General features: G+C 39.6%; 1 protein-coding gene across 2 annotated transcripts in view; it reads right to left on the minus strand.

Annotated features, from left to right (window-relative positions):
• Positions 1-23,758, minus strand: part of LOC126379195 (scavenger receptor class B member 1) — a 155,821-nt gene that overhangs the window by 68,407 nt on the left and 63,656 nt on the right. For both annotated transcript variants that reach the window (XM_050027878.1, XM_050027877.1), the window contains exon 2: positions 9,071-9,361. In XM_050027878.1, the coding sequence (XP_049883835.1) occupies positions 9,071-9,128 (58 nt within the window). In that variant the 5' untranslated portion in view covers positions 9,129-9,361. The remainder of the gene's footprint in view (positions 1-9,070; positions 9,362-23,758) is intronic.

A 23,758-nucleotide genomic window follows, 5' to 3' on the forward strand; every position in this document is an offset into this window, starting at 1 on the left:
GACAAATATGATAGTGCGACAGGGTTCTAAAGTGGGTGCATGATATTTATCATGACTGCACATCCAGCAGTGGACTATGATGATGGTTATTATTGTATTGCAATAAATTTTCCTCCCAGTTCAGTCTAAAAATGCTATGCCTTACCTAATCTAAAGATTACTTAAGGAAGCCATATTAAATTGGAAACAATAGGAAATTGTACTTTGGTAACAATACAATTGAATTTAACGTCAATTTACATCATCAGTAGTTGAGTGGTGTCTAGTCTATTCAATAATTAGGTAGGAACATGCACGTTAAGCCGTTGGTCCCGGCTATTAGCCGTAAAAACACCTCCACTAACCCGCAGTGGAGCAGCGTGGTGGAGTAAGCTCCATACCCCCTCCGGTTGATTGAGGGGAGGCCTGTGCCCAGCAGTGGGACGTATATAGACTGTTTATGTATAAATATATGTTTCCTCGCCTTACTTAATTATTTTGCACGTGATAATAACACGTTACTTACATCTGTTACTTTTGGAACAGTTTGCACCACTTGAACCTCAGTGGTGAGAATAGATGTATTCAGAACACGAGCAGAGCGGATAGATTTAGTCGATTTACACCGTGGTCCGAAATCTTTGCGGTCCGAACCCTTTTCGGGACGAAATCTTTACAGTCCGAACCCTATGCGGTTCGAACCATTTGCGGTCCGAAACGACTGAACTCATCGTAAAGTCCAGAGATGGAGTCGCAGATATAGATACATGCGTGATGCGTGATGCAACATTATGTTGTAAAAAATGCTAAAAAGCAAATTGTAAAAGTTTTGGCACTATCTACTCTGAACCGGCGTGCGCGTATGAAACGTTTGACGAATGTGGAGGAAACAGAAGAAGAAGAATAAGTTTATGTATGAATGTATGTATGTGTTATATAAAAATCGTACCTAGCATAGCCCAAACGACGCACTAGTATTGAATAATAATGTTTGAGTCAGCCGAAAACTTTTCTTTCAAGACCGGAACTGCACGGTAAGTGAAAGCGAGACAAGTTTACATACCCACACATACTACAACACGATTTATGGTGTTTTAAGGGACCGGGTACGATTTTAATAAAAATAAACTTGCTTTACATGTCACTCGATTGCGTAAGATCACTAACCACAAATAAAAAATAAACCAGGGATGAACGTGGGTTTACAACAGCCAAGCAATCCATCCAGATGTCGATAGCCCAAGATCGTCGGAAGTGGAAAAACATGGAGGAGGCCTACGTCCAAAATTGGATATGAATTTAGGCTGATATAGAAAGAAAAGAAAGAAAGAAAGTATTTATTATTAGAGGACACCACACTAACAATACAAACACAGTAGGGAAAAAAAAATATTACACAAAATCACAATTATTAACAAAAACGTAAAAGAAACAGAAAAATAATAATAAAATACAAAATATTGGTCGTAACAGTCATGTGGTGGTGGTGGACGTCCTCAATTAATGGACCTCGCTCAACATAAGCCGCGGCGTGAGCCACGACGCTGGTATTCTGCGGGCCCTGACGAGTGAGGCATGGACATAGATAGATAGATAGATTTATTACTCTAGGACGAATATATTTCATTTCATTTTTAGCGTGAGTTTGTATGTATTGTATGTATGTTTATACAGGGTATTAGTGACATCGTAACGAATACTAAGGGGGATGATTCAGACCATGATTCAGAGTTGATATCAAGTGGAAGTTACATACATACATACATACATAAACTCACGCCTATTTCCCACCGGGGTAAGCAGAGACTATAGAATTCCATTCCAAGTGGAAGTTCCTGTCGCAAAATTCGTTAAACTTTTAGTGTTTTTATTAAGTATTTTTAGTTCCATAGTTTTGCAATGGAAAATTCCAGTTGATCTACTCAGAATCATAGTCTGAATCATCCCTCAAAGTTTTCGTTACGATGTCACTAACTCTCTGTATAGCCGGGACCAACAGTATACGTGCCTACCGAAGCACAGAATAACTATTGTAATAGTGTTCAAAAAGATGAAGCAAACCCTTGATGAGGCAACCGACAGTCAACTATAAATGAGCCACAACAAAGGTCAGAATTTGCTTTGCGCATACTCTTACGCAATGCGCATTTGATAATACGCTTTGACTAATCTGATGACGTACTAATCGTGTTTTGAGTTTTGGTGCCTTTCTAATATGATGGACCATAATGTGGGCGATAGGCTGATCATCTACTTATATTCATTAACTAGGTCAATGTGGGGAAGAATGGCATACTGTTCTAAAATTTGATTTTTTTTTGACGTGACTTTTATATATTTGCCGCAGATGGCATTAACTACTTGGCCGGACAAATGGGGAGCGCTGAAGGCTCTCACCCGGTACAACGTTTAAGACAACAGCCTGAGGGTGCCCAGTTGGGCGCGAACCTCGGCTCAGGGCGTCGTCTGACAGGAAAAATATTTGAAAGAATTAATTGACCCTAGTGGGTCGATAGCGATAAGCGCTGAATGAGGGAAATCGTCGACCCCGTCGGCGGGGTCGGTATCGGGGTCCTGAAGACTAACATTTGTGTTTGACTGGGTTTATTGAAGAAGATATTATTTGTAGACCAAGTCATATGATCGGATATGATAGATAATTTACTTGGCTATGTTTACTTAAGTACCCTTAATTGTATAAGTTATGTTAATTAAGTTAATTGTCATAATATTAGTCACAATACCGTAACCTTATAAATGTAAAAATGTTTTAATGGATGTGATGTGGTTGTACTTTATAAATTAATAAATTTATAAGTCTAAATATAATAGAAAGCGTCTACGAATAGTTTGTAGTCGTAAGTAGTAGCTTCTGTTGTTTAAGAAAAGATTTTTTTATACATGTTGACTTCACTTTTGGCATGTCGTTAAAACCGACAGAGGGATTGTGTCCTTCCTAAGGTGGTGGATCATTAATTGTGGACGATGAGGTGATTACTTTTCACACATACGTTTCATCATATCCACTTTACAACTTCGTAGAAGTAGCCGCAAGTTGATTTCCGATAACTTTTTGGCTCTGCCCACCCAATTAGCGATCCTGAGCAAGTGTTGTGCCTGTCAGTGGAATGTAACTAACATTATCTGTCCTTCGAAAACTGATGGGTATTTTGAAACAAGATAGTGTCTAATATTTACAAAGAATCTAAATAGCAATATGGTTATGTCAATGTCAAAGTCCAAATTGGTTTAAGTATTTGTGACTCCACTTTAAATATTTACTTCCATATATTTTTAGAAGTGACTTTTCGCAAACGTGTGTGATCTGCAAGCAAGTTTTCACATACTTCTGATAGCTAAAAGTCTTTAGAAGACATGTTGGTACTAAACTTGCTATTATGTACTATATAAAAAGTGATTATTTACAAGATATGAATGCATGGTATTAACTGTCTGGAAACTGATAAATTACCAAATTACTAAATTGTATAACAATATTTTATTTCAAGAACGTCGAGGGCCCTGTGCCGAGGTTTATCTTGCAGCTTCTTTTCCCCGGCTATACAGGTTGTGAGAAGCTGCAGTAGTTTTAGGTGGATGAGACGTTCGTTATGTAAAAATTGACGATTGAAAAAGTAACTATGTTACCTACTGAATAAATGTATTTTTAAGATTAGTTACTAGACTAGTTTCCAACTAGTCAAATCCGTTACTTTCTACTAAACGTCAAAACACGAAATTACTATGGAATTTGTATGAAAAAGAAACCTGTGACGTCATAGAAAAACGTGACTAAATGTCGCACTTATTATTACATTTTTCTTTACAAAAAATAATAAATAAATTAAATAGAAAAAAGTTTTTTAGACCTGTCTTTATTTAGTAATCAGAATCTCATAATTTATCATTGACCTGGGAAACTACCAAAGTACTTATTACATGTCTGGTCGATTCCATACATATTATATTGACTTAGTACCAATGCTTGCTGCCGCCGGCGGCGCTCTTTTTTTGTGTTCATCATCATCAGCCCATTAACGTTCCCACTGCTGGGGCACGGGCCTTCCCTATGGATGAATAGGGAGATCGGGCCTTAAACCATCACGCAGGCCCAGTGCGGATTGATGGTTATTAACGACTGCTAATGCAACCGGGACCAACGGCTTAACGTGCCTTCCGAAGCACGGAGGAGCTCGAGATGAATTTTTTTTTGTGGTCACCCATCCTATGACTGGCCTTTGCGAAAGTTGCTTAACTTCAACAATCGCAGACCGAGCGCGTTTACCGCTGCGCCACCGAGCAGTTTTTTTGTGTTATAAGTAGGTATTATATTATTACTATATTATACTGTCCTGTGTGTGTTTATATTATTATCTTCTTCTATAACCCACATGGGGTTGTGAGGTGGAGTAGCAACCTCAACAACCCTGGTGTCAGGGTTACTATTGAGCCACTAAAGGCCCCTGACATGGCTCATGTAACGATTACTTACTTACATCAGTAAATAGTAACCGGGACCAACAGATTAACGTGCCTTCCGAAGCACGGATCATCTTACTTTCGGACAATCAGGTGATCAGCCTGTAATGTCCTAACCAAACTAGGGATCACAAAGTGATTTTCGTGATATTTCCACACTGGGATTTGAACCCGGGATCTCCGGATCGAGAGCCTAACGCTCAAACCACTGGACCGCGGAGGCCGTTACTACTTACTTACTGCTATACTTCTCTTGCTTCCTCCACATTCATCAATCGTTTCATACACGCACGCCGATTCCGAAGCCCCAAATACCTATTTAATAAGGACAGAAGAGGCAAGATGATTGGACACCTAATAAGACACGACACGACGATCATAGAAGGAAAGCTAGAAGGAAAGAGAGGAAGGGGAAGACCAAGAAGAGCTTACATGGAACAGATTAAAGAAAAGGTTAACGTCGTGTCTTATAGGGAAGTCAAGGAATTGGCCTTTGATAGACTGGAATGGAAAATGCTACACCGACAAGAGCGTGGCTCTTAAATTGATGATGATGATGGAAGACTACAACAATAAGTAAGGAGCTTTGACCAAAATGACTATAGTTTGAGAAGGTAAGGACAGCATAATACTTGGAACGCGTAAAGAATTTTAAGTAAGTAATTCTTATCTTATGCCAAGTCCCTTTCGAGGTAAACAACTTTATCAGAAAACCTAGGTACTAATCTCCCTTGGCCTTCAAGTTAAAATCCTGTTAAACGTAAAAAAAAATAAAAAAATAAATAAAAAAAAATAAAAAAAAAAAATAAAAAATTAAAAAAAAAATTGCTTTTTTATCTCAAGAAGTGTATATTTACATAGATATTGGGTGTGGAAGACAGGTGGAGGCTGGAGTGGAACATGTTCGACGGCACAAATTCAGACCTTATTCGATATCCCGCGCGGAGGGTCCCTGGCATTGACTCCAAACGAAAAATCTGGACCCGACTGAACCGGTGTAGGGGTTATGTATACGTTTTTACAAAAAAATACAAGATAATATTTTAAATTTGTCAGAGAATAAATTTAAAGCTCACGTGAAGCTTACTTTATGTAAAAAAGCCTATTATAAGATTAATGATTACCTAAATGATAAAAATGTCTGGTATTGAATATGTTCCTCTAGTTATTAAATAACTTGTAATGTACCCTCATTGATTTAAAAGATGTGTTGCTGTTGCAGTTTCTTGTCATTTCTTCTCCTCAGCCATAACACCTTGCGAAATGTCGTAAATTCAAAAATGTTACATTGACCTTCAACAAGTTTATCCATGATAATTACGTTGAATAAATGATTCTGATTTCTGATTTCTGGACCAACCATGGAAAGTCGAACCATCACTTACATAAATGGGACTTAAAGGAGTCGCCATACTGTGAATGTGGTCACCCGGATCAAACCATATCTCACATAGTCAACGAGTGCCCTCTGCACCGGTTCCCAGGTGGCATAGCCGAGCTGCATTGTGTGATGGATGCGGCAGAGGCTAAGCTGGATAAATGATCCACGCAGGATATTTATAAATCATGTAATTCCTAATGGAGTGCGCAAAGCCTCGGGTAATAAAACATTTCTATTCTATTCTAATCTAACGATACCTTGCAACCACTTTTGATACTTCGGAGTAAACTGATCTAGGGTCTTATTTTTGAATCGCTCGCCTTCAACTCGCGTGCGAAAATATATATAACTGTCTCATCTTGCAAATTACAAGTTCTAATCTTCTTCTTGTAGTGTGGGTTGATGTCAGGGTTACTTTTGAGCCGCCAATATTTTTATTAATAATATTGGCTCAGGTTTATCACAATCTCACCTGGGGTCTGTTTAATAAAACTTACAATTGTAAATTACAATGACAATTTGATGTACATTGCGGAGTTAGTGATCACAAATATTTTGCATTTCATATTAGCTACGTAATGAACACCAAATTGTCGTTGTAATTTACAATTGTAAGTTTTATAAAACAGGCCCCTGATGGTAAGTGACGATATGGTGTATGGTAGAAGCGATATTTACTTAGAAATAACTGTTGAAGACTTTGTGCCTAATTTCACATGTGTTTCAAATCAAGCGTTCTCCACCTCACATACCTACACAGTGAACTCAAATGTTTATGTATGTACCTCACGGTTACTTTTGCCTTTACAATAGTTTCTGAACACATTCAAAATTCAAACAGAGTCGAAATAGGTACTTAGTTGAAGAAGAAAGTTGTTGCTGGGGGGGTTGAAATGGAGCCAAATGTAGCCTATTGTGGGTATTTGTCATCGCTAATCCCGACGGAAAATAGAAGTGATATATCCCCTATACTGGGACTACTGGGAAGTTGTCTTACCGAGTAGTCTTACCGAGTAGTCTTACCGAGTAGTCTTACCGAGTAGCATTACCGAGTAGTCTTACCGAGTAGTCTTACCGAGAAGTCTTACTAGTTCAACTACTGGGAATCAGCTTCCCAATAGATTTACTGGTAGGACTACCTACTGGGAATTTTGACTTCCCAGTAAAACAAAATTCTCAAATATACGTGTGTGTACTTTTCCTCGGCTATACATGCGAGAAACTGCAGTAGTTTTAGGCGGATGAGACGTTCGTTATATAAAAATGACGTTTCAAATTGTAACTATGTTACCTACAAAATTATCTACGTCCGAAGGATGTAATATGCGATCCCGACGACCCGATTACTCTAGCCATTGGGGCAGTCAATCAGCTCGCGACACCAAACACTTCAGGACCCCGATATTGACCCCGCCGGCGTGGTCGACGACTTCCCTCAATCAGCGCTTATCGCTATCGACCCACTAGGGTCGATTAATTCTTGCCCTGAGCCGAGGTTCGCACCCAACTGGGCACCCTCAGGCCTGTTGTCTTAAAACGTTGTACCGGGTGAGAGCCTTCAGCGCTCCCCATTTGTCCGGCCAAGTAGTTAATGACACCTGCGGCAAATCTACAATAAGTCACGTCAAAAAAAAAACCTACAAAATAAAGATGAGATAAAGTTCAAGAAAGAATATTATCATCCTATGATATCCTTTGTGAAATAAGAATGAATGTTTATTATGCTACATATACTGTAAGCGGTCTAACACAATCCATTTTCCCCCTTCGTTCCCACATTATTATAAACACCGGCTTAGAAACACAAACAGATCGACTTTTATCGACAATAGATATTTTTTTGTTTTGGTTTTCCCCGAAGGGCAAGGAAAAGGGTATCTTCAGTATTTCTTTTTTCTTGATCATGAATAACGAAATGGTCAAAAGTGAGTAAGCCCATAGGTACCTTCGGAGCAGACTCCTCCGAACTCCAAACGAATTAACTCAGGCAAAGGGTGTCTTCAGTATTTCTTTTTTCTTGATCATGAATAATGAAATGGTCAAAGGTGAGTAAGCCCATACCTTCGGAGCAGACTCCTACTCCGAACCCCAAACGAATTAACTCAAAAGTCCGCATAAACTTTCGAGTTATGAAGCGGCTTGTTTGCAAGAAGCGAAAATAGATAGGTACACTTTGTTTATTGAATATTCCGATATAATAACACTATCGCCAATGTTTTCCGACTAACTCCATGCGATGATTAATGACAAAACACCCTTCGTATTGATCCCTAGTTTGGTTAGAACATTACTGGCTGATCACTTGATTGTCCGAAAGTAAAATGGTCTGCGCATATAATGCCTAGTACTTACTTAAGTACGTCTTACTGATGTAAGTAAGTAGTCGCTACATGAGCCAACTCCCATAGTTGGTACATGGCACTCCTATGGGGCATGATCTTTCCCGGTCGCCTGCAATGTCCTGCAGGCTGATCAATCGATTGTCCGAAAGTAAGACGATCTGTGCTTCGGAGGGCACGTTAAGCAGTCAGTTTCGGCTATTATTTACCTAAGTAAGTGTATAGTTGTTACATGAGTTATGTCAGGGGCCTTTGGCGGCCCAATAGTAGCCCTGACACCAGGCTCGATGAGGTTGGTCATTGGTTTTACAACCCACACTTGAGAAGAACAGTAAAAATGTAATTCAAAGTCATTCAGTGGTTTTAGATTAGCTCAAAAATATAAAAGATAAAACGTCGTTATATGATGATATATATTTTTTTATGTTTAAAAAATAAATTAAGGCATAGTCATAAAAAACCTGACCTATTACAAATATCATGGTAGGTAAGCTAGTGAAAAACATTTATAAAATAAAATTAAAAACAAAAACAGGCGAATTGAGAACCTCTTTTTATAAATTCGGTTTGAAAATGGAATAAACGCTGATGAAACGTTAAAAGGCTAAGGATTTGAATAGTCTGTTATTTTGTTTTATATGACGTGACTTATTGTACATTTGTTTGCATGTCTAACTACTTGGCCAGACAAATGGGGAGCGCCGAGGGCTGTCACCCGGTGAATAGTCTATCGTAGTCTGTCTTTCCTTGTTAAAAATCTTGGAATCTTAGTGAACAGGCGTTTAGTGAGAAAGCGTATTCCTTACGTACGACGCATCTTCACTTACCGTCAGGAGAAATTGTGGTCAACGCGAACTCATTTACAAAAAAAAAAAGATGCAAAGGTACTTACACCACTTCCTTAGGAATGCACTCGTGAGTTTAGCACATAGCTTGTCGCGGCCCTGCATATTGATCACTGTCAACTTTTTACTTTGAAAACAAAAAATGAAAATCCACCGTCAACACTCACACACACATTTCACAACACTGCACAAATGATCACGGTTTTATTCATCCATTTAGTATTACTATTTTATTTGGTTTATTTTTGGGGGGCGCGGCGGGACGTGTGGCTCGCGCGGCGGTCGGATAGCGACTGAACGGCAATTGCAAAATAGGTGCGCGCGCGCACGCTGTGGTCCTGCAACAGAAGGAAAAAACTGTTTAGAAAAAAAAGACGCACACATAGACTGTAATCGAACCTGTTTGGCTGATGAGTTACGGCTAATGTGATTAAGTATAGTAAAGGTTAATTATTTAGGCCAAGGAATGCCCACGGCCGAACAGCAAGCTATTAATTCCGTGACGATTTAATGATCGAATATCAAAATTACCCATACTTAATTACTTATAATATTATGAGCAATGCATCCTCGACAGAGAGGGGGAAGAGCTCGCTCCAAGCTTGTATTGGTGCGGGGCGAAGATTGTCCCTTCTATACGTAGTAATATTGTTTATTCTATGATAATATTCCCGCTATATCTCCTAGGGTGCCAGACACGGGTAAATGCCCTCGGCGGCGCATGCGCAATGGTGAATAAACTTATTTTTCTATAGACATACATAAATATAGTACGCCTGTATTAGCGAGGAACATGTAGCCCAGAGGCAATACACATACATACATAAAGTTACGCTTGTAATCCATAATGGGGTGGGCAGGGCCACAAGTTATCAAAGATAACTTGCAGCCACCGTTGAAACGAGGTCCTAAGATGGATAAGTAAGATGATCTGTGCTTCGGAAGGCACGTTAAGCCGTTGGTTCTGGTTACTACTTTCTGATGTAAGTGAGTAATCGTTACATGAGTCATGTCAGGGGCTTTGGCGGCTCAATAATAACCCTGACACCAGGGATGATGAGGTCGGTATTCCACCTTACAACCCACACGATAAGAAGAAGGAGATGCATATCATGAACCTTGTAATATACAAGGGATCAGAATATTGCCTATAATTAAATAAGGTCTAAAAATTCTACATTTTGTCATATGGCAATATTGCTTTTTTAGATTAATTGCATTCAGTATTCGTTACTGTGTCACTTACACCCCGTACAAGTACGTACAGGTAGCCATGCAAGTACATATGGATGTTAGTTACACCGTAACAAATACTGAGTATAATGATTCAGATCATGAAGTGATATGAAGTGAAACTTCCTGTCGGAAAATTTCCAGTTTCACAATTTTGCGACGGAAAATTCCATTTGATATCAACCCAGAATCGTGGTCTGAATCATCCCTCAAAGTTTTCGTTACGATGTCACTAACACCCCAGGATGTTAGTTATACTTGATTCGATTTTTGATTTAAGTATAGTTATGTCGAAATCACCAAAAAGCATTACACAGATCTACCTAACACGTTGCGTCACCAAGTGTATGTACATTATACGCAACTCGTGCGCATATATGTATGTAATAACTTTTTATTCATACACGCACTTTATATTCTGATCTTACTAACGATCTGAAATTGTCTGACCAAATAGTTTACAAAAAAATGCCTTGAATGGCATTCACCACTTGGTCGGACAAATGGCGAAGGGGGTGCTGAACTGGCACAACAGTTCAGACAATAGGCCTGTGCCCAAACAAACTTCGCCTTAAAGCGTCGTCTGAGAGGAATATATTTGACAAAAGCAGGCCGATAGTGTAACGCGCGAGGGAAAAGGTCGACCACGCTGGCGGGGCGCCGGTATCTGGGTTTACTTTCGAAAAGCCACATTGACAGTGACAACTCTCATGAGATGGCCTGACGAAACGGATGTGGAGTGAGAGGGAGTGGCTGAAGTACGCACAAGACACTGCGATGTGGAAACAAGGGCGGCTCCAGAGGGGGAGATCATGGGGGACATGATCCCCCCTGGGCGGCAGGTTAGGTCATGGGTGGCCACTGCAATTGTATCTAATTATCTACGGAGATAGGTTGTCTGCGACCTAGTGAGCCCCCTGACATAAAATCTGAATCTGCTCCTGTGTGAAAAGAGGAAGGGGATCCCTGTGCCCAGCAGTGGGTCTTATACGATGGTACAAAACACAGTTGTTGTAATCATTTGCAACTTGGCTGAGACTACTGGAGATTTTGCTGTCGCGAGCGCATTGACCGCCTGTGTGGCTAGCTACCCGTACTGACCCCGGGCACTTCATAAAAACCACAAAACACCTTGTTTTACACAGACACTACACATTTACGTTATGTTACGCATCTGTGTGTGCGACGACTGACGTCATACGATTGAAGACTAAGGGTGGTATTAATAAACTAATTTCATCTGAGACTGCCCTCAAGATCACGCTCAAGTCTCTGTTTTTATATGAGAACTGTCATATTGACATGATCTTGAGGGCAGTCTCGAAGCTGAGATTAGTTTATTAATACCACCTTAAGACTGAGGGGAGTGAGTCGCTGGTAGGGAGCAGAGAGTTGCCGTTCTATACGTAGTATTATTCCTTATTCTATGCTTGTGCCCGGGAGAGCGACGTATAAAGTATTTAGATATAGCATGAAGGAGTTAGGTTGATCAGTTCAATACAACCTTCACACAGACCAACGGACATAAGGCAGATGAATCAAATTTAATTTAACATATCTCATATACAACCAGTATTGTAAGTTATGTAAATAAATTAAACGATCAAAACTTTTCTGTTAGACTGGCAGTGAAAAAAGTCAATCTAGTTTGAGCGTATAATGGCCCAGATTCCTGCAAACACCTGCTAATTTTATTTTAAGTTATACCTGTCATTTTCTTATCCGCCAAAAAAGAACGGGACGGATGATTGACAACTGTTAATTCTGTCGAGTTATTGGCCAATATAAAATTTTGGGAGGGTTTCTGCATAAAATTGACGTGTTGTTCCATAAATTTTATGTCTGTCGATTGCCTGTCTCTTTCCTTTATGGCGAATAAGGAAATGACAGGTATAACTCGAAACTTAGATGGTGTGTAGTGGAGTCAACACTATATACCTCTATCTCAAAAGATAATTGACTATAGTGGTGTAGTGGTCACTAGTAAATCGTTGGTCACTAGCTAATTATCTATACATACGTAGGGTATTAGTGACACCCGAATACTGAGGTCTTTGATTCATCTCATGATTCTGAGTCAATATCAAGTGGAATTTTCCGTCGCAAAAGTAATCTCATAAAGCATTTTCGATTAAATTTAAACTTTCGATTTTTTTTTAATTTTTAAAATTTCTCTTTACGAAGTTACCTAATTCACTGCACGTATATTTCATATTCACGAAACAAGGCATATTCGACTAAAAATAAATTTTAATATTTCTCTATCTAATTTTATAATTTCTCTATACAAAGTTACATCACTGCACAATGCACATACTTATATTGTTATTTTCCAAGTTTCGCGTGATCCCGTCGACCTTCGAGATTACGAACGAAATTATAATTATGTGGTGATATTATACAGAGCCTTGCCAGTACATGTTCGTTTCACAATCGGCTATTTTTGAACGAATCACTCGTGATAACTAGGTGAATGTAAATTGGCCTTTACGCTGGCCAACGCTTTTTGGAAGGTATTTTTAAATTTACTTTTCTTTTTTTATTTTTAAATTTCCTTATTCTGGTGGATTACCAACCCCATCAACCCTGGCGTCAGGGTTACTATTGAGCCGCCAAAGGCCCCTGACATGTCTCATGTAACGACTACTTACTTACATCAGTAAGTATTAACCGGGACCAACAGCTTAACGTGCCATCCGAAGCACGGATCATCTTACTTTCGGACAATCAGGTGATCAGCATGTAATGTCCTAACGTCCATAATGTCCCCACCGGGATTCGAACCAGGGACCTCCGGATCGTGAGCCCAAAGCTCAAACCAATGGACCACGGAGGCCGTTAAAAAATTTACTCAAAAAATAAAAATTTTAGAAAAATAAGCAAAGGATTCGTCATCATAAATTTAAGAGCCACGCTTTTGTCGGTGTAGCATTCTCCATGCTACTTTTTAGGGAAAAATAGAGCAGTGGCTTCCCTCTTGCCTTCCGCCCCGCAGTACTCTGTCTGACGCGAGTGGGATGGCGCCCAGAGTAGTCTATTTAAAAGCCGTACTAGGACTCCTGTCCTCCGCCTCTGAATAGTACTGACAGTTACTGTTGCCCTCTGTCAGGTTCCAGGTTACTTAAGCAGAGGATTAACAAACAGTTAATTTCATAATGAATTAATAATCCGGGCGACTGAAATAGACATCACGCTTATGCAACCCGTTTGACGTGTGCTGTCCACATATTTCTGTCGGGTTATTAGCCAATGTCATGTTTTGGTAGGGTTTGTTAAAATTTCTGCATAAAATTGACGGGTGTTCCATAAATTGTATGCCTGTCGATTATCCGTCCCTTTCCTTTTCGGTGGTTTTTACTAAAAGGCGACGAAAAACAGTTCCATAAATAAATAGAAAAAAAAAACTGATGACGTATAAATTACATTTAGATAACAAACAATGTTAAAGGAAGTTTGTGGCTCTAAATGGACAAGGCAGAAGGTCAATATAACAAGAACTTGGATCAATAATAAGTATTTTATGCAAATTTGTGACGTCAATGTGTCTAAGCCAGTGGTTCTACACTGGTGGTCCCGACTTCCACACAGCAAAAAGAGTTTGACTGCTATGTATGTAAACGGCCTCTGTGGTGCAGTGGTTGAGGGTTCACGATCCGAAAGCCCCGGATTCGAATCCCGGTGGGGATACATCACAAAAATCACTTTGTGATCCCTAGTTTCGTTACGACATTACAGGTTGATCACCTGATTGTCCGACAGTGAGATGATCCGTGCTTTGATTGTTGGTCCCGGTTGCTACTTACTGATGTAAGTGACGTTACATGAGCCATTTCAGGGGCCTTTGGCGGCTCAATAGTAACCCTGGCACCAGGGTTGATGAGGTTGGGAGTCCACCTCATAGTCCACACGATAAGAAAATGTATGTATTTATGTGTGTACGTACGTCTGTTCCCTCCTAACTTCTAAACCACTAAACAGAATTTGACAAATGAGGTATGATTAGAAGCGTCTTGATTGCCTGGTGGTTTTATGAGACGTCGCGTAAAATTCAACGTGGCGCCCTCTAGAGGATATAAATTGAGGACGAACATTTTTTTTCCAAGAGTATTGTGATGGTTATCAAAATGAAAGGGTTTAATTATGGTTCCGATCCACAAAATGAAAGTAAGTTGCTTGTAAGTTGTCCATAATATAAATAAATAAATAAATAATTGGTGGTAGAGCGGATGAAGGACAATATGATTACGAAAGCAGTATATAAAGCGAAGGTTGGTGGTACGACTGGCAGAGGAAGGCCTAGAAGGATGTACATTGCACAAATTGGAGATGTCCTAAGAAAACATTCAGTAGGTACGATCTACTCTGAACCGGCGTGCGCGTATGATGTGATTCATGAATGTGGCGGAAGCAAGAGAAGTGTGTCAGGATCGAAGCAAATGGAATTCCAGTCTCTGCTTACCCCGGCCTGGAAAATAGGCGTGAGTTTAGGTATGTATATGTATGTATGCTGGTCTACGCGATGTCTACAGTGAATTTAAATGGTCTCTGAACAATTAAAGGTTGAGAATCACAAAGTTGTATACTGCCTGGTGTGAACTCTTTGACATTGAACTGAGAAAAAATGGAGAATTTATTTTTAAATTTGACATGTGTCATGTGAGATGTCGTATAGATGATAGGTTAACGTTCCGTTATTTACGTTCGAGAAGTTTCTTATAAGAAACCTGAGAAATCGATCGATTTGCCGCAAATGGGAAGCGCTGGGGATTCTCGCCCGGTAAAAAAATTAAGACAACAGGCCTGAGGGTGTCCAATTGGGCGCGAACCACGACTCAGGGCTTCGTCTGAGGGGATTATGGCTAGTTAAAGTCATAAGGATAATAAGTGCATATATATTTATGTATGTGAGTGTGTTGAGCGCGGTGGCGCAACGGTAATCGTGCTCGGTCTCCGATTGTTGAAGTTAAGCAACTTTCGCAAAGGCCGGTCATAGGATGGGTGACCACAAAATAAAAAATTTTCATCTCCAGCTCCTCCGTGCTAAGAAGGCACGTTAAGCCGTTAGTCCCGGCTACATTAGCAGTCGTTAATAACCATCAATCCGCACTGCGCCCGCGTGATGGTTTAGGGCCCGATCTCCCTATCCATTCATAGGGAAGGCCCGTGCCCCAGCAGTGGGGACGTTAATGGGCTGATGATGATGATGTGAGAATGTATGTATGTGTGTGAGTTAGGATGTGTTTATGTGTGTGAGGGTGTAAATGGAAGATGAATGCATGTTCTGCCGACCCCCTAGTGTGGTTTGAGGGTAGGAGAATCAACTCCGAATCATGATCAGAATCATCCTCGTCAGAATTCGTCACGATGTCACTAACACCCTGTAAGCATTTAGAAGTTCATTTCTGTTTAAGTTATACATATTTATTTTTATATAATTATATACACCTAGATATATACGTTTTGTTGTTGTAATTGTGAATGCAGTGTGTACCTATAATTGGGGCACATATACAAAAACTATGTTTAAGACTTGCATTTTATAATTTTACAATATGTTTACTGTTGGTATACCTATTTAAATAAATAAATAAAAAGTATAGAAGTCACACCCGTTTATTTAAATTAAGGTTAATTGTTTTTTGTGTATTTGAAATATCTATTGTTATTTTTTTTTTTAAGACATTTATTAAAGATTATTAATAAATGTTAAAAAAAATGAAAAATTAATAATTAACAAATTAATTATTAATTAATTATTTTTTGTGTACTTAAATTATTGTTTATTTTTTTGTAAATAAATTTATACAAATATATAAAAACATTGGTTGGTGAAGCAGTTTAGAGAACATTTTTAGTCCAGAAAAAATAACTTCTGTAATATTTGACTGATGTTATGTGCAAAATATGTATTTTAAAGAAAAAAAATATTTAATATTAATATTCACACGCTGTATGGTTGAGTGATGGACTTTTATTGATATAATGTATATTTAAGATCTTTTGTACCACTCTAGAGCGAATAAATTTCATTTCATTTCATTTTATAGATCATGTCGACTCTGACTCATGCTTGGCTTGTTTTTGCTAGTTTTCATAGAACTAAAAACAAGACTTGTTCCTTTACTGGTTTGGTTAGGTTAGTAACTAAGAGGTAGGACTGGAATAGCAAACACGTATTTTAAATGCGTTACACACGCTTGGCTTCGAAGAAATTCTAGTAATTTTTTGACGTGACTTACACCTCTGCCTTAGCTGTATTTCGGTAGTTTATGTTGACATTTACGTCGATTTGCGGACTTTACTCACTGGAGTCGACCGTATCTACATAAATAAACTGCCTTATACGTCCCGCTGCTGGGCACAGGCCTCCCCTCAATCAACCGGAGGGGGTATGGAGCATACTCCACCACGCTGCTCCACTGCGGGTTGGCGGAGGTGTTTTTACGGCTAACAGCCGGGACCAACGGCTTAACGTGCCCTCCGAAGCACGGAATCATCTTACTTTTTCGGACAATCAGGTGATTCAAACCTGAAAAGTCCTTACCAAACAAAGGACAGTCTCACAAAGTGATTTCGACAATGTCCCCATCGGGAATCGAACCCGGACCTCCAGATCGTGAGCCTAACGCTCTAACCACTAGACCACGGAGGCTGTATCATACTGCCCACATAATAATACGAAAATAAATATAATGACGTCACACCTCCAGTCCACGTCACTCTCGAATAAGGAAAATACTACGTATAGAACGGCAACTTTCCGCTCCCCACCAGCGGCTGAGCTAGGTTTACTTCACCCCCTCGGTCTTTCTTTAATCATCAATCGTCTGGCGTCAGACGTCACACACAGAGATACGCGTGTACGATAACGTCAATGTGTAGTGTATGTGTAAAACGAGGCGTTTTGTGTAAAGTATCCGGGGTGTGACGACGTATAGGAATACTGATTTAGGGCTGAGTTCCAGATCTTCCATTTAAGGCCTTCCTTTTAAAACATATTGACTCAGATCATTTAAGGCCTTTCTCATTATGCAATACAAAATGTTCCTATGTAGAGCATTTTATAATCTAAATATATAAAAGGAGAAACTGACTGACTGACATATCAACGCACAGCCTAAACGGCTAAACGTAGGCACTTGAAATTTGGAAGGGACGTAGCTTAGGTACCGTAGAGGTGCACTAAGAAAGGAATTCCCGGAATTCCCACGGGAACGGGAATTAGCGGGAAAATCCTTTTGTATGAAAAATCTAAACCGCTTAAGTTAGACGCTTGAAATTTGGCATGCAGGTACCTTAGTTAACTGAAAGCTTAGTTGCAACAGGATATTTCAAAAATTCCCACGGAAACGGGAGTTAGCGGGAAGAAACATTTGTATGAAAAAATCTAAACTGCATAAGTTAGATGCTTGAAAATTGATATGCACTTCCACACACACAAAGCTCTCTTTTATAACACGCCACGCGGACGAAGTCGCGGGGAAAAGCTAGTATCATAATAAACTTATTATACAACCCGATATCTCTCGCGAACGACTGTCACGGTAGTCTAACAGAAAGCTCGGTGAGGTGTGGGTACTTAGTTCATCTAGCGATGGATGTGCTGACTACCCCAATTGGTACATAGCCGTGGGCTTATGTTATCGCGAATGACGTAAACTATTTAATCTGGGTGCCCCAGTTGTGTGCTCTCGATCCATATCTTACACAATTGTGGTCAAAATTAAATTTTAACTGTGGCAATATATTGAAACTGCGACATGGTATATATAAATAACAGGTTTTAAACGACCATATTAAACGGAGTTACAGGTAAGTCGGAAAGGTTTGAGGACAAGGCCGCTCTTAAGGTAGCAACCACAATGGTGCTAATTCCTGCAGACGCCATTTAATTTTATTTTAAGTTATATCTGTCATTTTCTTATTCGCTGAAAAAGAAAGGGACGGGTAATCGACAAGCATAAAATTTTAAAAAAGGTATGGAGCATACTCCACCACGCTGCTCCACTGCGGGTTGGTGGAGGTATTTTTACGGCTAATAGCCGGGGCCAACGGCTTAACGTGCCTTCCGAAGCACGGATCATATTACTTTTTGGACAATCAGGTGATCAGCCTGTAATGTCCTAACCAAACTAGGGATCACAAAGGGATTTTTGTGATATGTCCTCACCGGAATTCGAACCCGGGACCTACGGATCGTGAACCCGACTCAACCACTGGACCACGGACGCCGTTCCTTCACCATTGACCACGCGGTTCATTTACCATTCACGATATGAGATAACAAAACAGATTATTCTCTGATAGTCATAATAATGTTGATTTTGGGAATCACAACCTTGGAAAAGGTTTTGTCTTGTCGACAATTCTTTCACTAACACAATGGTCCATTATACTTATGTCAATCACTAATCACTAATATTATGACTTTATGTTTGGAATGTGAACTCTGGGTCTTATTTTGGCCTTCTTATTGATCTAATAATCGCTTCTGGACTATAAAACAAGGAATAATACTACGTTTAGAATGGTAGGTTCGAACCCAGCACAGGCCTATACCAATGATTGTCGAATTTCGAACCCACATTACCGAGAAATGAATTTTCGGAGGCATGTCACCCAACCTATAGTTTTCAATATGGTTCTCTTTTCTTCAACTCTTTCCAGCACTCCATATTGAAGACTATAGAGAACCGGAGAGGAAATATGATTGGCCACCTGATACGACACGATTCATTTATAACAAACATTATAGAAGGAAAAATTGAAGGGAAGAGAGGAAGGGGTAGACCTAGGATAACATTTATGAAACAAATAAAAGAGAAGGTGCAAGTCGTGTCGTATCGGGAGGTGAAGGTTTTGGCGGGAAGAAGAGAGGAATGGCGGTTACTCCACCGACAAGAGCGCAGCTCTTAAATAGAGAGAGAGAGTCACCTAACCTGTATTGGGCTGGTTTTCCCTTCGACGGTTGGAAGGTCAGACAGGCAGTCGCTTCTGTAAAAAACCGGAACTCAAATCATTAGGTTAGGCAAACGCTCTCCATTTGTCCGGCCAAGTAGTTAACACAAAAAAAACTGGACTCAAATGCACATAAACGAACCTAAACGAACGTAGCGTCACGACTGGTTAGATATGTAATAGCCCCTGTGGTCCAGCGGTTCAGCTCTGGGCTTACGATCCGGAGGTTCCGGGTTCGAATCCCAGTGGGGACATATCACAAAAATCATATTGTGATCCCTAGCTTGGTTAGGACATTACAGGCTGATCACCTGATTGTCCGATAGTAAGGTGATCGGTGGTTCGGAAGGCACGTTAAGCCGTTGGTCCATGATGGAAGAAAGTCCACATCTTCACGTATAATAAAACAACTCTCTGTCGGTTTTTACCGACGACCCGATTACTCTAGCCATAGAGGCAGTCAATCAGCTCGCGACACCAAACACTTCAGGACCCCGATACCGACCCCGCCGGCGTGGTCGACGATTTCCCTCATTCAGCGCTTATCGCTATCGACCCGCTAGGGTCGATTATTTCTTTCAAATATTTTTCCTCTCAGACGACGCCCTGAGCCGAGGTTCGCGCCCAACTGGGCACCCTCAGGCCTGTTGTCTTAAACGTTGTACCGGGTGAGAGCCTTCAGCGCTCCCCATTTGTCCGGCCAAGTAGTTAATGCCATCTGCGGCAAATCTACAATAAGTCACGTCAAAAAAAAAAATCGGTTTTTACGACATGCCCGAGAAGATAAATCCAGCATATATACAGACATAATAATACCATATGGGGTGTACCATGGGGGTATGCTCCATATCCCTCTAGTTCATTGAGGAGAGACCTGCAGCACGATGGGTGGTGGGGATGGTATCCCGACGTGCTGGCAGAGTAGGGAAATGATTGAGTCAGTGTAAAATGAAAGAAAATGCTGAATGGAATGAGAATTTCGTAGTTTAAAATGATTGACGGTCAGAACGAAAGGCCAGTATGTGCAGAGTTGAGTGCTACAGACCTGTGCCGTATATAAGCTGTATATAAGCTGTTTATGTTATGTATGTGTTTATGAACATAATAACGTGTATATGATCATTAAGTATGTGTGTTTATAGATGTGTGTATGTGTGTATGCGTGGAGGGAGTCGCAGCAACTTTCACAAAATATTACGCAAGTGTTAAAGATGCTATGTTTACAATAGGCGTGGTTGACAGTTGCTAGGCTGCACAGAATCGTAGGATCATAACATAACGGAACAATTTTCAAACAACAACAACAATTTTCTTAAAAAAATAAAATAATAATTCTTGATTTTATTCCTAATTTTGATTTTCATTTCTTCTATCTAATTTAATATTAATTTTGATTATGATTTTAATTTTAATTTTATTTTTGATTGTGATGTTAATTTTAATCTTGGTTTTTAAATTTAATTTCTATTTTATAACATTTATGTATTTGTACTTTTTATTTTTTAACAATTTTTGTATTTAATGTTTATTTATTAAGTATTTATTTTTTCTATGGGCGTTATTACGGTCTGTTATTTTTTATCTCTTCCATGGACGTTATTATGGTCTGAAAATAAATTATTTGAATTTGAATAACATAAGCTCACGACTACATCCCAATCGGGGTAGACAGAGGTACCTCCATCGCCAGATGAATTAAGTACCTGTGGGCATCTAGTTGTTGGCGATGCTTCTCTCCTTGTGTTGGTAAAGAATATTACAGGTGGATGATGTTGTTCACGGCACTCTTATTATGTATATTAACTATATTGGATTTTAACACACACACACACACAGCCTAGAATGTCAGCCATTTTGAATTGGTGACGTCATAGCGGCTCCGACTACGTAGGACATTGGTGACTTACTAATCTATTTGAAGTTATTGTTTTCTTTTTGTTTTTTCAAAGTTCTTTATTAGTAATAATAATTTAGTCTTGAAGGAGAAGGAAAAGTATTGCCATACATAAAATATTATTTTTTGGGGATGCCAACTGTGCTTCACTGAGCTCTCTATTAGAACAACGTGATAGGTGGGGAGCCGTATCGCCGTCCATAATGGTCGAGCCAACTGTGTTAGTGAAAACTGCACTTAAGATAAATTAATAACTCATTGGTGCAGGATTGAGAGGAGACCTGTGCCCAGCAGTGGGACGTATTTAGGCTATTAAAAAAAATGGTGCAAAACCGGTACCGGGGCTCGAACCGGCGCTCCGCTGAGAAGTAAGCTGGTATACCACAAGACCACAGTGACTAACTAAAAAAAAAAAAAATGAAGTGCTTCGGAAGGCACAAAGCAGTTCGTCCCGGTAACTATTTACTGATGTAAGTAAAAAGTCAGTACATGAGCCATGCCTTTGGCCGCTCAATAGTAACCCTGACACCAGGGTTGATGAGGTTGGTACTCCACCTCACAACCCACACGATAGAAGAAGAAGACAGTGATTAACTTAATTGAATAAAGTCATTGTTTCAAAGGTTATTCCACTGTCACAAAGCGAATGAGTCATAGACTTAAACTTAGTCACTGTTATCTACCGGTATTTGTACAGACATTTACTCACGCTCGTATACCTTATAAGGGTGAGCAGAGACAGTCACGAGACAAAGAGTCAGTCAGTAGTAACGGCCTCAGAGGTCCAGTGGTTGAGTGTTGGGTTCACGATCCGGATTTCCCGGGTTCGAATCCAGACAAATCTTCAGGTTATGTAAGCGGACTCTGTAAAATAAATAATAAATAAAAATATTCTTTATTTCACAAATTTTAGTTACATCGTAGCCGAGACCTCCCATTAAGTAATCCTAGGATACTTGTGGCGGGAATGTCTCGCAATTCCCAAGGGGTAGGTACAGTTTGTGAGTTAAGATAAGTAATAAACGAATATGACTTCTATAAAGAAAACACATAATTAAGTAGGTGTAATCTAAAGATTTTCAGAGTAAAACAAAACTAAATATCAAATTTATCAAATTTTTGCCCTGTAAGAAATGGGATAACGCTAGGGGGATCACATTTTGAGTATTTTTAATTGAAAATGTATTAATTACCACCTTTACGTACGTTAAAAGAAACTAGGTACAAGGTATGAGAATATTAACAAAATTTTTCTTCAAACCACACAGCCGCGCAGCGCTTTTCACAGATGAAAAGCCGGTCAAATATTCAGATGATGACGATGAAAGATATTGAAAAACAAATCGTTTATTTTTTATTTTTCATCTATTCTTGGGTTAAACTACAATACCTCAATACCAAGAGCAAAGTGGAGAGGTATTTGACTGATCTCCGACCCGTGATTTTTCAAGCTTATTATGAATAAGCCAAGCGTTAAAACATTTAATAATACAATTTAAACAGTTGTAAATTAGTAACTTCGTAGCCTTGTTGGAAGGACGCTCTGCTCGCGTTGGTTGGACCTAATTTTATCACCCTTGTCTAAAGGATATCCTGATTAGAATTTTCTTAAAAGCTTCTGTTATCTTAATCCGAGTGCTTTAAATAGGCTAGTTTCCAACAAGTCAAATCAGTTACTTTTTACTAAACGTCTTTTTTTATTGTAGATTTGCCGCATTAACTACTTGGCCGGAGAAATGGGCAGCGCTGAAGGCTCTCACCCGGTACGTTTAAGACAACATGCCTGAGGGTGGTGCCCAGTTGGGCGCGAACCTCGGCTCAGGGCGTCGTCTGAGAGGAAAAATATTTGAAAGAATTAATCGACCCTAGTGGGTCGATAGCGATAAGCGCTGATTGAGGGAAATCGTCGACCACGCCGGCGGGGTATCGGGGTCCTGAAGTGTTTGGTGTCGCGAGCTGATTGGCCGCCTCTATGGCTAGAGTAATCGGGTCGTCGGGATCGTAGGTATATTTTACTAAACGTCAAAACACGAAATTTTTATAGAATTTGTATGAAAAAGCACACTATGACGTCATAGAAAAACCTGATAAAATGTCAGACTTGTTATTGCATTTTTCTTGATTACAATTCACAAATAAGTCAAATAGAAAAAAGACAATGTTTTTTTCGTTAGTTTTAGATCTGTCTTTATTTAGTACTTAGCATCATGAAAAGAGTACACGACCTAATTCGTAAATTTTCGCCATTTTGTCTCATGATACTGTTCACCTGCCTACCCTTCTGGGACACAGGCGTGATACTATGTTATAGTATATCAAAATTGATATCCAGCATCAGTTATCTAAATCATAACAGCTGTGAAATTCATCGACCAACGTTGTATAAACAGTGAAAGCGTTTACATTTGAATTATTTCCGGCCTGACCTTCGTAAACCGCAGAACACTTTTAATATCATTTGGGTAAGTGTATTCACAGCCTCCGTGGTCTAGTGGTTAGAGCGTTAGGCTCACGACCTGGAGGTCCCGGGTTTGAAACCCGGTGGGGACATAGCACAAAAATCACTTTGTTATCCCTAGTTTGGTTAGGACGTTACAGGCTGATTACCTGATTGTCCGAAAGTAAGACGATCCGTGTTTAGGAAGGCACG

Source organism: Pectinophora gossypiella, chromosome 28, assembly GCF_024362695.1.
Source record: "Pectinophora gossypiella chromosome 28, ilPecGoss1.1, whole genome shotgun sequence".
Taxonomy (NCBI): Eukaryota; Metazoa; Arthropoda; class Insecta; order Lepidoptera; family Gelechiidae; genus Pectinophora; species Pectinophora gossypiella.